Source organism: Belonocnema kinseyi, chromosome 2 (genome assembly GCF_010883055.1).
Source record: "Belonocnema kinseyi isolate 2016_QV_RU_SX_M_011 chromosome 2, B_treatae_v1, whole genome shotgun sequence".
Lineage (NCBI taxonomy): Eukaryota > Metazoa > Arthropoda > Insecta > Hymenoptera > Cynipidae > Belonocnema > Belonocnema kinseyi.
In genome coordinates this window covers 85,117,447-85,131,351 of record NC_046658.1, presented here as the reverse complement: position 1 = coordinate 85,131,351, position 13,905 = coordinate 85,117,447, and the positions used below count along the sequence as shown (strand labels likewise).

At 30.7% G+C, this 13,905-nt stretch overlaps 1 protein-coding gene across 1 annotated transcript in view; it reads left to right on the top strand.

The window, feature by feature from the left end:
• Positions 1-4,211: 4,211 nt before the first annotated feature.
• The window catches only part of LOC117182768 (zinc finger protein 808-like), an 11,133-nt gene continuing 1,439 nt past the window's right edge, over positions 4,212-13,905 (top strand). The window contains exons 1-2 of the mRNA XM_033375873.1: positions 4,212-4,245; positions 7,190-7,354. Coding sequence (XP_033231764.1) covers positions 4,212-4,245; positions 7,190-7,354 — 199 coding nt within the window. The remainder of the gene's footprint in view (positions 4,246-7,189; positions 7,355-13,905) is intronic.

Sequence of the window (13,905 nt, the reverse complement as noted above, 5' to 3'; positions counted from 1 at the left end):
ATTAAAATTGTTTAATTTTTAGTCCTTGGATATAGAAAAGATACAATCTAACTCCTTTTTCTAATTAAATTGTCCAAAATCATTCATATATATTTTCAAATTTCAGATGCTTGCAAATCGAAATTATGAATTATCAATTATTGTTTCAAAGATATTTTAAAATTATATTAAAAAATTGGTTTGATAATGGATTTTTGATTTGCATATTTTCGTGTCAGTAAATAGAAATTGATAACATATGTGAAAAAACTGTGGATTTCGCAAAGAGATTAAACTTTATTATGACCCGGGAGATATCCTGAATATTTCCTGAGAGAACGGAGATAAAGCCGGGAGTCGAAAATTAAAAAAATTGTGGCCACCCTGGACACATACCAAATTTAAAAATGATAATGTAAATTGGTGAATTCTATCAAAATGGAATGCAGTTTTCTTGCGGTTATTAATTTTAATTGAGTCAAGGTTTACTTTATGATCTTTTCTTTGTGTTCGAAAATTACTGAATATAAATTTCACGGAATAATTTTCTTAATCATCAGATCCCTTCAATAATGTCGAAAATCTCAAGAGTGTTAAGTATCTAATAACGATCATGAATTTCTGTGAACGGGCATATTTTTTCTGTTTCCGACTGTACACAATAATATAATTATTATTTGGCAAACTCTTTTGATATTTATTTTTAAATAATTTATTTAAATTCAGTGAATGAAACCATATTTCCAGTGAAGGACACTGAAGAATTTAGAGTTATTTATTAGAAATAATGTGTAATTCAGTTACTTTAGACAAGAAAGAATGTAATTTTATATAACTATCGGTGCTTTTATAAAGAAGGAGAAATTTTATGTCGAAAATGAATACCTTCAATATTGTGTGGTTTTGTTCAGCTTTTAATTTAATGTCTTTGTCATATATTCATTCTGGGCTTTCGGAGACTGTCTTCTGAGGTTCAAAAATCCAATTAAATAGATATTGAAAATTTAAGATTTATAGAAAGCGATTTCTCAGGAAAGGAGAAAACAAGGACCAATTATAACAACATGGATAATCAATAATGATAGTGCGTCTTAGCAATATATATGACAATGTATTTTATTCTGTGCAAATAAAAGAATTATCTAAGGACTCAGATCTTTTGATTGATTTAATCTTAATTGAACATCTAGCTATTGCATGATGCGTTTGCGATTGACAAGATTCCTAATGTTTTCTTGCATTGAAAAATAAACTAATCGTAATCCAGGCTCCTAAATTATAGACACACTTTCAAATGAAAACACATTTATGAACATATTTATGTTTGCAGGGCAAGGAAGTTCATCAAAACGTAGTCTAAAATATAAGAAAAAATCGTGTATTACTGAAGCTGCTTCTCAAAATAATTCGGAAACAAAGAATTTAATTAAATATGACAGTCACGAAACTTTGGAAATTAAGCAAGAAATTATCGAAATCGAATATGAGAATCATGAAACTTCGGACATCGATCATGAAATTACCCAAGGTATTGACTATAGTCTCTTTATACAAATTTCTGAAGTAAAACTCTGAAATAACATTTTTCTAATTATATTCTGGTAAATTTTCAGATCGAAAAACGCAAGAAGTTAGAAGTCGAAAATCTAATAGAAAGTATGAGTCCAAAATATGCACTGTATATATAAGAGGAGATATGTCAGCTGACAACATAAAACAGCTCAGTAAAAAGAAGGAGAAAATTCAGAATTCAAAACAGGAAAATAAATATAAATGCAAAAAGTGTGCACGAAGCTATAAAAATAAAAATCACTTGACTTATCATCGAAAATACGAATGCGACGTGATTCCACAGTTTGCATGTAATTTCTGCGGTCGACTCTTTAAACGGAAATCTCACATGAATGGCCACGTGCGTTTTATACATTTCAAATCAAACCCACAGATGTGTGAAACGATTTATAATTGTAATATTTGTACACGGAGTTATAAATATTTACGGGGTTTAAATCAGCATAAACGTGAAGAACACGGATCAGTCAAACCATTATTTATTTGCGATTATTGTGGCCACAAAACAAATAAAAAAAGTAACCTGAAAACACACATAACTGGTCGCCATCTGAAGTAATTTAGTAAGCGAAACTTAAATCCCTAGGACATTATTTCTCATACTGGTTGATATCTCAAAGCATCGGAAAATAAATTCAAACACTTGTCAAAACCAAGTCTAATTCTAATCAACACATAGTTTAAGGATCCTCAAATAATGTTAGCCAACATAAACGATTAGAACACACAGAAGTCTGCGATATTTGCGATTAAATAGCGTAAGAAAAAGTTTTCTTGTCAAGCCATATGCCTTCATATCATCTTAAGGAATGAAGTATATTACACTTTAAAAGTAATTGATAAAGATAGTAAACATATCATTTTTTCTATCATTTTATAGTGATGCGTATCTAAGATTACTTTTTGTGAAAATTACTTAATGGGTTTGAAATTTTTAAAACATTTTTATTTTTTGACTAATTTATCTTATTTGATCTATATTATTTATTCTTCACTATGATAAAATCTTTAGATATTCTAGTAAAAGTATACATCAACGACTAAATTTTATTCTAAGTAAATAAGCAAATAGTTCTGACAATAAGTAACATTCATTTAACTTATCCCATTAAGTCCTAAAACGAAGAAATTTCTCTCTTACACTTGAGCTTGAATAATTTTATAAAAAAGGAAAAGAATTTATTGTAAAATACTCTTTTCTACTATTTTCGGGTATGCTTTACATGATGCAATGGTTTAGAAAACGGAAAATATTGATTTTCAATTAATAATTAACAAATTTAAAAAAATCCTTTTTTTTAAGCAATTTTATTTTTCAATAAAAAAAATACGGGGAAGGAAGTTTTTTACCGTCGCAAATGCGCACAAAAGTGCACAAAATGTCTGTACTTTTCAAATCCGTTGAGGTTTTTCATCCACGATTTTTTTAAACAAAATCGCAGCCAAAAAACGAAACCAAAAATTTTTTATTTCGTTTTATCGATATTTTTGGTGATTTTTTCGCTCAAATCATATAAATATTTAATTATTTCAGAAAAAGGTATTTTAAAAGTTTATTTTTAAACAAAATAAAAATATTTAGTGTTAAATGGGTTAAATTATGATATTAATGTTATAAAAAAATCATTTTATTGATATTTCACGTCATTTTCACACCAAAATCCACTGCAATGAGTATATCTGCATAACTCTCAGTGCTACACAGCAGAGTCATGTATAATTGTATACCAGTAAACATTAACTTTTAATTTTACAAAAATAAAATCAGTGAATCACTCAATCGTTGGAAAAAACGATATTTCACTCACTACATTGGATTTTGGCGTGAAAATGAGGTAAAATAGCTATAAAATATTTTTTTATAATCTTAATATGATGATTTTACCTATTCAACACTAAATATTTTTAATTTGTTTAAAAATAAACTTTTAATATACCTTTTTCTGAAATAATTAAATATGTAGATGATTTGAGCGAAAAAATCACCAAAAATATCGATAAAACGAAATAAAAAATGTTTAGTTTCCGTTTTTTAGCCGCCACTTTGTTGAAAAAAATCGCAGATAAAAAATTCAACAGATTTGAAAAGTTCAGAAATTTTGTATACTAATGTACACTTTTCTGCACATTTTAGACGGTAAAAAAATTCTTTTCCCCTCTATTTTTTGATTGAAAAAAATGCTTAAAAAAAGTTTTTTTTTTGATTTGTTAATTAGTAATTGAAAATCAATATTTTACGTTTTTTAAACCATTGCATCGTGTAGACCATACCCGAAAATATAAGAAAAGAGTAATTAATATTCATATTAAATATATTCACGTTTTACTATATTAAATCAAAATTACATTTTTTTTAAGGAGAAAAAACGGAAAAATGCTCATGTACCAGTCACATTCAAACCTTGGGGACTATGAGCCCAATATATACATGTCACGTATATGCAGGGTCATCAAAAAGTATCGGACCCCCCACCCCCTGTCAGAGAAAATATGCGTTTTCAAGAAAAATGTTTCAGACAACAGTTTCAGGGTTTTGGACGAGGATCTGAGTGGCGACCTTGGCGTTGACCATCAAGGTCAAGGTCAACTTTTATTTTTCAAATGGGAACCCCTATTTTTTACACCGCCAATTGAAAGAACGGAAAATTGTACGTTTAGATATGCATCAATGTCGTGTACCCGATGATCTTCGCGGTAATTCCAGGGACGTGTAAATTCAAACAAGGTCTAAACGGCTGATCAGCGAAAATATGAGTTTAAAAAATGGTTAAAGATTGAATCTAGTTCCGTTCGACTAAGACGAGATCCATCGTAGGTCTGGAAAACGCATATTTTCGCTTATCAGCCGTCTAGACCTGGTTTGAGTTTATACGATCCTGGAATGACCTCGAATGTTATCGGATCACATGACCTTCATGCATAACTGAACGCAAAATTTTGCGTTCTTTCGATTGGCGGTGTCAAAAATAGGGGTTTTCATTTCAAAACTAAATTTTGACCTTGGAATAACCTTGAAGGTGAATGAGAAGGTCAGATTCAAGGTGACCATTCAGATCCTTGTTCAAAACCTTGAAACTTTAGTCTGAAACATTTCTCTCGAAAATCCATATTTTCGCTGATAGGGGTGGTATATTTGATGTTCGAAGAAAAAATATAACATGTGGGCTCATGGCACTCGTCAAGTTTAGATGCGTTTTTCTCGAAAAATGGTTTTTCAAAGATCCAAATGAAAAAATTCCCTGGTATCTTATTTTTCAATTTAGATGGTTCCTTTTGCGCATAAAATTCCAAGAATCTATCCAGCTATATGTCCCCATACGTATCTCCATACAGTCCATAAGGGCCTTATGGTGAAAGTTTCGGATTGGAATTCACTCCGAATCATTCCGAAATCCGTATCCGAACCAACTCGAATCAATCCAAACCAATCTGTAAAAAGTTCTATATTTCGTTCGATACTAATCGTTTTGAAACTAATCTGATTCAATCCGGTTCAATCCGAACCAATCTGAATCAAATTCTAAAGCTGAATGAATCCGAATGAATCCAAGTTCGGATTGAATGTGATTCCCTCGAATTGAAATTCGGTTTAAATAAATCCGAGTTCGGATTCATTAGGATTAAAAATGTGTTCGGATTTATTCGGATTGAATCGTATTGTGTCGAATTAATTTTTATCTAATTTCAATTAAACGAAATTGAGAACTATTTTCGGATTGGTGTAGATTTTAGATAAATTCAGATTGCTTGGGGTACAGATTTCGAAATAATTCGGATTGTTTCGGAATAATTCGTAATAAATTCCTATCCGAAACTCTCGTTAGGGCCCTTTTGATGCAGACGCCTACAGATACGTAATGCAGGATGATTTTGTGATCCACTAACTTTTTAATAATTCTGATTTTTTAAAATGTAGTTAGCACATTTAGAATTAAATTTATATTTTGAGCTATTGAAATATTTCAATGGTCCAAAATTTCTTAATCCAAATTGCAAATACGAATTTTCAGGTAAATGAAATTCGTTTAGAGAACTACCGCGAAAACGAGAAGTTTTTAAATATGAAATATAGAGTTTTACAGACTTTCGTTCAAATTCGTTCAAATTAAAACCTATTTGAAAGCATACTTACTTTTTTAAACCAAGAAAGTTCTTCGAGAGCAACTTCAAAAGCAAAGCGTAATCTAAAGTTTGGGACAAAATCATGTATTGGTGAAACTTCTTTTCATAGTAATTCTGAAGCCAAGATATTAATTAAATATGCCAATGACGTAACTTTGGACATCAAAGATGAAACTATCCAAGGTATGTCTATATACTTGTCACAAAAATGTCTGAGTAAAATTCTAAAATGTGTACAAATCTATAAAGCAAAATATCAATTTACTCAGCGTCAAATATACCAATACGACGTCATGCCATAGTTCAGATGTTAATTCTCCGATAGACGATTTAAACTGAAAGCAGTAATTAAACGCCATGTGAATGCTGCGCATCTTAAATTAAAGCCACAGACATCCGATACCAACTATAATTGTAACAATTGTACTCGGAGTTACACTAAGCTAAGGAGTTTAAATCGACATGAACGGAAAATCCACGCAGCAATCAAACTACAATTTATATGCAAGTATTGTGGACACAAAACGTATCAAATAAGTAACTTGAGGAAACACATTACTTCTCGCTATCTGTAGTAATTCTAATTCTATTTAATATCTCAAAGCATCAGAAAAAAATTCAAATATGTGTCAGACCAAGCCTGATTCTCAAAAATGTACTAGGAGTTAAAGATCCTCAAATACTTTCGGCAAGCATGAACGTTTAGAAAACGCAAAAGTCAAGTCACAATTTGTTCGCAATATTTGCAGCTAAATGTCGTATGAAACTGTTTTCTTGTCAAGACGTATGACTTTGTATTATGTTAAGCAATAAATTACATTACCCTTGAAAAATAGTTGCTAAAAATATTCAAAATGTACCATTTTTTCTATCATATTAAATTGTTGTGTACCTAAGATTAATTTTTGTGCACATTCTGAAAAGGCAAATTTATATGCTCCATCGAAAAAATCATGAAAAATTTTTTTTATTCCTCCTTACTTCGTACAATTTGCTTTTTGTTTAAAATATATATGGGTACAAGAAGGTATAAATTCTCAAAAAGTTTGTTTTTGATTTACTAGCAACAATTGCTCTTTTTATGAACATGTAAAATAGGATATAAGTTTTGGAGATAGTTATCAATAATGTGTTATGTAAATGCTAGAAATCTTGTTTATGAACGCTCTGAAAACCAATAAAATATTACGTCCAATGTAGTGCCTTGAAAAGATTTCCTCCTTTAATTTACGAAATAAAGATCAAAATTTAAAACTGCATGAACAGCAATGTTCCTAATTTGTATTAATATAATAAACGAGCAAATGTATTTGATTCTGAGATAATAAAATAATTTTTGGTGTAATTTTGAAACTTTGTTTTGATTTAAAATTGATCAACAACATCAACATTTTCGTTTTTTCAGATGCATAACTAGTTGGTATATCTTAACAATAAACTAATATAAATCGATGGATGTGAATTATAGGAATACCTTCCGAATGAACAATTTTTAATAACATATGTAATTTTCCAGACCAAGAAAGTTCTTTGAAAGCAACTGCAAGACCAAAGCGTACTTCAAAGTATGGCACAAAAGCTTGTACTACTGAAATTTCTGTTCACAATAATTCTGAAGACAAGACATTAATTAAATATGACAATGACGAAACTTTAGACATTAAGGACGAAATTATCCAAGGTATAACTATAGACTTCTCATAAAAATGTCTTAAGTAAAACTCTGAAATAAAAAATTTCGAATTAAATTTTGGTACTTTTTCAGATCAAGGTATATAGTACATAGAAGAAGTTACTGGCTGCAGTTTTAATACAAAATTTGATTTAAAGGTATGCACAGTACGCATAAAAAAAGATAGATTACCTTGTAACATAGATTCAGTCGAGTCGAAAGAAACAGGAAATTCAGAACTCAGAATCAGAAAATGAATATAAATGTACAAAGTATGCGCGAAGCTGCAAAGCAAAAGGTCAATTGACTAAGCATCAAAAATACCAGTGCGGTGTCATGCCGCAGTTCAGATGTCAATTCTGCGACAGATGATTTAAATTGAAAAGCCACTTGAATCGCCATGCAAAGGATGTACATTTTAAAACACCATCACATACATCCCCTACGACGTATAATCGTAACAATTGTACTCGGAGTTACAATTCACCCCGTACTTTAAATCGACATAAACGAAATCAACACGCAAAAGTCAAACTACAATATATTTTATATTTTTGTGACTACAAAAAGAATAAAAAAAGTCGCTTAGGACCAGATATTACTTTTCGTCATCTAAAGTTAGTTAGTACGCGAAACTTAATCCTTCATTTACAGATTTCTTTTTCTCACGTTCCGTTTACAGACTAGGTCTTTTAAGACCTATCCAGTTTTTGAACTTTTCCTGGCGTTCAAAAATTTTTGTAAAATTTAGGGTTATTTTTTTAAGTGTATTTTAATTCATTAAAACTTTTTTAAAATAAAAATTGAAATTTGGGAAAAATCTAAACAAAAAATCGATGCTAGTGAAAAAATGCATAATTTCGCAACAAATACTTTTTTTATATCATTTCAAAGTTCGAAAGCTTAGGCTATGACCTTCAAAAAAATATAGGCCCATTGGCGACGGCTTTAAAAATTTGAATTATTTTGAAGACCTGAAAAATGAGAATATTTTAGTGATCCGTGCAGGTAATTCCAAAGACAAAGTAGCATATTGACTGCTAATGCATATTTATTATATGAGAATAGGCAACCATTACATGAAAACTTCATGTTACTCATATAAATACTAGAAAATACCAACTATAGCAAAACAATTAATGTTCTCTTTGTGAAACCACTAACGCGGTTTACAGACAGGGTCTTTATGTCACTGTACGCACGTTTTCCGCGCACCGCTCTAAGGTGAACTGACGATCTGCAACGCCACTTACAGAACCTTACCCTATTGCTACCTAGATTTTTTAGAGGGCGCAACCGAACTTCCATATTTTTCCACAGGCAAGACATTCCAGTTTGAATAACGTTGGTGCCTTAAAATTCCCTTTCTTTAAACGGAGGGTTATGTTCCCAGAACATAATTAATCATATCAGTTGATATATCAAGCAACACAAAATAAATTCGAATACGTCTCAAACCAGAATCCTAATTCTAAAAAATCTACTCAGAATTAAAGGTCCTGAAATACTTTCGGTAAACATAAGTGATTAGAACGTGCAGCATTCAAGCCACAATTTGTTTGCGATATTTGCGGTTAAGTAGCGTAAGAAAAAGTTTTATTTTCAATACATATGACTTTAAATTATCTTAAGATAAGTAAAGCACATTACACTTCAAAACTAGTTGCTAAAACTAGTTACAATATATAATTTTGTCTATCATATTAAATTGGTGTGGATCTAAGATTACTTTTTATGAAAATTACTTAATAGGATTCAAGGGTTTAAAATATTTTTATTTGTCGACCATTCCCAAAGAGTTAATTTATACTCTTCATCGAAATCAGCATGAAATTATTTATTTTCCCTACTTCATATAATTTGCTTTTTGTTTCAAAAAATGGATATAAGAAGGTATTACTTTTCTTCCAGATTTTTTCTGATTTGCTATTAAGTATTGCCATTCATAAAATCATTTATAATACTATACAAATTTTGTAAATAATTATCAATAATGTATAATGGATCCACTACTTATCATAAGTTTCAATTGTCCACATTAACCGATTTGAATTTCATCTAAGTTATTTTATCTGTATTATTTATTCTTCACTATAAAAAATCCTCAAATATTCTAGTAATATTATTCATCAACGACTGGATTATGTTCTGAGTAAATAAAATTTGTAGTTACTTTCATTTAATTTAATTTAAGTCGTAAGAATGAGGAAAAAGTCGTCATACCACGTAGTGAGTCAACAAAGATTCGTGTTGTGTCGTACGAAGTCAATGCCAAGTCAGTACCAGTCAGAACAAAGTCATCGACGTCGAAGTCTAGTGGTATAAAAATAATGATTGCTATACAATCGAACTAAATCTCGATTCAAGTAAATGTCATTGCAACTAAAATTCTATAGTTTATGCACAGCGGATGGTGTTTCTCTGAAGAGGATCGTGTGTGTAGTTAGAAAGTAGTTAGCGTTCACTGAGTTGTACCAAAAATATACGGTTGGCGGCGCGGCGTGACATGCAGACCACGAGTCATCGATAAAGAAGCACTGAGAATCATTTGAACAATAATTAATGTAATAAAGTTGAATAAAACTATAAGTTGTTTTTAATAAAGTAAAGTGAAATTTGGTAAATGTAAAGGAAATTAAACAAGTTTAAAAGCAATGACATTAAGTGAAAAGTGACCGATTAATAAAAAGTGTATTTTTTCGTTATTTTTTATTTTGATTCGACGTGAGTGATTTTTTATATGGGGTTATTGATTTGTTGTTTATTTTAATGTTACGAATTGTATTCACTTTCATTAGGATCTGTGCACGAAAAACGAAATATGTTTTTCGAAAATGTAATAGTGCTATATTAATTTGAGCTTATGCACGTGACACTATTTTTTTAAAAACTGTATTACAGTTATTGGGTACGATGAGGCGTCGCTCGCTAATGTGGAAGGCTTTAGTTTTGAATTCTTCCAAACTTGAATTACACAAATATGTATATATTTTGTAATATGTATTAGCTTATTAGAAATTGTTAAAAGAATGCCATTCATAGTTTCTGGAGCAGTACTTTAATTGCTTCATTTGAAACTATATTGTTATTAGTATAGAAAAAAAATGGAGGGAATTTTTGACAAATTTTTCATATAAGTTTTTTATTATAACTTAAGCCTATTTAATTTCGTTTTAAAAAATAATAAAACTTAACATAAAATAGTACTTTTTAAATTTGGAAACTTTGATAAAGTCTAAAACAAATTATCTAAATAATCTAAACTAGAAAAAACTGGAATTTAGTTTTCAAAAAACGATATATAGTTAACATGATATTTAGTTATGCATACAATTATCTTTATATAATAAAAATAAGTGCTCCAACAGATAAAAAAAGAAGAAAATAATAAAGTAATAAATTGCAGACCCACCAAAAGTTTTCATCATATAAAAAATAATACTTGGAGATTTTAAAATCCCTTAAAACCTTATATTTCCTATAAAATACTTCCAAATCTTCTGAAATTATAGGAAATTGTTTAAAACCACATACAATTTTTTGAATTACTTGAAACCATAAGGCTCCTTGGAAGTTCCTTTAAATTTTCTAAATCAAATGATCATTCCTTGGAATCTTTGGAAATAACCCAAAATGTGTCAAATTCTTTGAAATGTTTTAAAATTTCTTGGAATTTTGCAGGAGCTTCACAATTCTTGGTAATCTTAAAAATGCCCTTCTAATCTATTAAAAAACCTTTAAAGTTCTTAAAATCTAATCGAAATGTTTGCAAATTTTTTATATCCTTTGAAATCCCTCAATTCTTGTGAATAAAATCCGTTGTAATCTCGTGAAATTACAAGAAATCTGATGATATTCCTTAAAATATCTTGAATTATTTGAAGCCCTATGAAATCATTTGAGACCCCGGAAAATTGATTAAAATACCTTATTAAAAGTCTTTAAAATCCTTCAGAATTACTGAACTCCTCCAAAATATTATAAAACCTCGTAAAAGTCCTTTGAATTATTTGAAAATCTCGGAAATTCTCTTAAATACTTTGGAATCCTTTTTATCATTCAAATTTTATAAAATTTATGAAATCCTTTCAAATCTTTTGAAATTTAAGGAATTTCTTTCAAAACGCAGATTAACCGAGAGATTTGAAATTATCTTTAAATCTTTGAAATCCTACAAATCCCGTCATTTTTGTGAAATTCTTTGCAGTTTATAGAAATAGTATAAAATGCTTAGAATTTTTGTGTATCTATTGAAATTCGTCAAAAATCACTTCAAATATTTGAAATAATATTTAATCATTGAATTGATTCTTATGCAATCCCTTGGACTGCCGTAAAATAATTTAAATTTCATTAAAATGTTTAAAAGCTCTGAGAATTTTTTCAATGATTAAAATTGTTGTAAATTCTATTAATTTCCTTGAAATACTTTTAAATTACTGAAAATATTTCACAAAAATTGTGTTGAATGGTTCTTAGGAATCCTCTGCAAGACTTTTATCGAGTCGTTTGGTGAGACCCAGTCCGCTTCTGAACTCTATTTTTTATAAATAAATATTTGACTACTAATAAGAAACTTATCCGACACTATCCTCTCTTGGCCACTTCTCTGGATTCGTGCCTGATGTTACGCAGATAATAATTTCCAGTAGCTATTTTTTTCGTATTCGAATTTTGTCCTTCCTGGAAATTATCTTTCTTCTTTTATGGATACTTAATATTTAACTGATACTTATACTAAACTTAATGTTAATCTGCTATTGTTCTTGCAACTCGTTCACAGCTTTCTGAACTCCAAGGATGACTTGCCGATAAAAAATATATAAAGCGAATACATGTGCCATCATCTGAAAAAATAAAAGGCCTTTATAAGGAGATTGACTAGTAATAGGTAGTGGACTTTTTGAATTTAACTAATTCCCATTTTAAAACTCAATCTGTGCAAATCTCTCTGTAAGAGCTTGAAGAAGGATGACAAAAAATCATGCTGCTCTACAAAACTGAGATGTGCATAATTGTGTAATTTAAGTTTGGAAGAATTCTAATTTAAACCCCTCACATTAGCGAGCGACGCCTCATCGTACCTAATAACTGTAATAAAGTCTTAAAAGGTATATTGTCAGGTACATAACTTCAAATTAAAATACCACTATTAAATTTTTGACAAACAGCTTCACTTCTTTCGTGCACAGATCCTAATGAAAGTGAATACAATTCGTAACATTAAAATAAACAACAAATCTATAACCCCATACAGAAAATCATTCGCGGCGACTCAAAATAAAAATTACGAAAAAATACACTTTTTATAAACCGGTTACTTTTAACTTAATTTCATTGTTTTTGAATTTAATTTCCTTTTGCATTTATCCAGTTTCACTTTACTCCATTAAAAGCAACTTATAGTTTTATTCAACTTTATTCAATTCATTACTTTTTAAATTATTTTCAGCTCTTCTTTATCGATGACTTAGAGTCTGCAGGTGACGCCGCCAACCGTATATTTTTGGTACAACTCAGTGACCGCACACTACTTTCTAACTACGCACACGACCATCTTCCGAGCAACACCATCCGCTGTGTACAAACTATAGAGTTTTAGTTGAAATGACATTTAGTTGAATCGAGATTTAGTTCGATTGTGTAGCAACCAAAAATAATCGAAAAGGGCTTCACGCTGCAATGTACAGTACGCGCCGAGTCAAACCGAGTTATAACGACAGGACGAAGTCAGAACGAAGTCAACAATCAAAGCTTGAATTTATCGAAGTCAATAACTAACGAATTCGAAAACTAGAGTCAAACGAAGTCACGAAAGTACAATTGAAGACGCACGACATTGTTAAAATAACGTTACATTGACTTCAGTAGTCTTCGAAGTGAATAGCCCCTCGCAATATAGCACTGAACGCACGCGCGGTTCACGTGCCGGGACGTTTACAATATTAAGAACAAATTACAATAAAACCCTTCAATAGCCCTCCCTTCTATAGAACGTCCGAGAAATCACTCCGCGCCGAAGGCAGGTGTAACAGAAGCTGCGCAGGGTGCGTGGAATCTGCGGTTGTCTCTCAGCCGAGCATTCAGGCGTAAACAAACAAAAGCGGAGCGGGCTAGAATGAGTTAGTTCCCTCCCAACGTCATCCCCAAAATCGACGTTATAGAAGAGTTTCACTATATTAGTACATATATTTTGGAATGAAATTTCTTAAAATTATTTGGATTTTGGAAAAATAACCTAAAACCGATGAACCACGAAATAGCTGTGCGTCGATGATGGGGGAGCCAATGTTCGGGAGCCTAATCTCTACATCCAATCCCCCTTGGTATGGAGACAGTATACAGGGTTGCCACCATCACTGCATTAAAAAACGACACCTGTTATTCAATGGCAATAAAGTATAATTGCTGTCGATAATTGCATTTCAACTGTTACTTGCAATGTATGATTTGAAATAAATGAACACCAAACTCTCGCTTTCAGTTGACCCCGTTCTCAGCCTTCCTAGAACTGCTGGCTCACACAGTTTCTCATGGGAGCAGGGTGAGAGCGGTTGAAA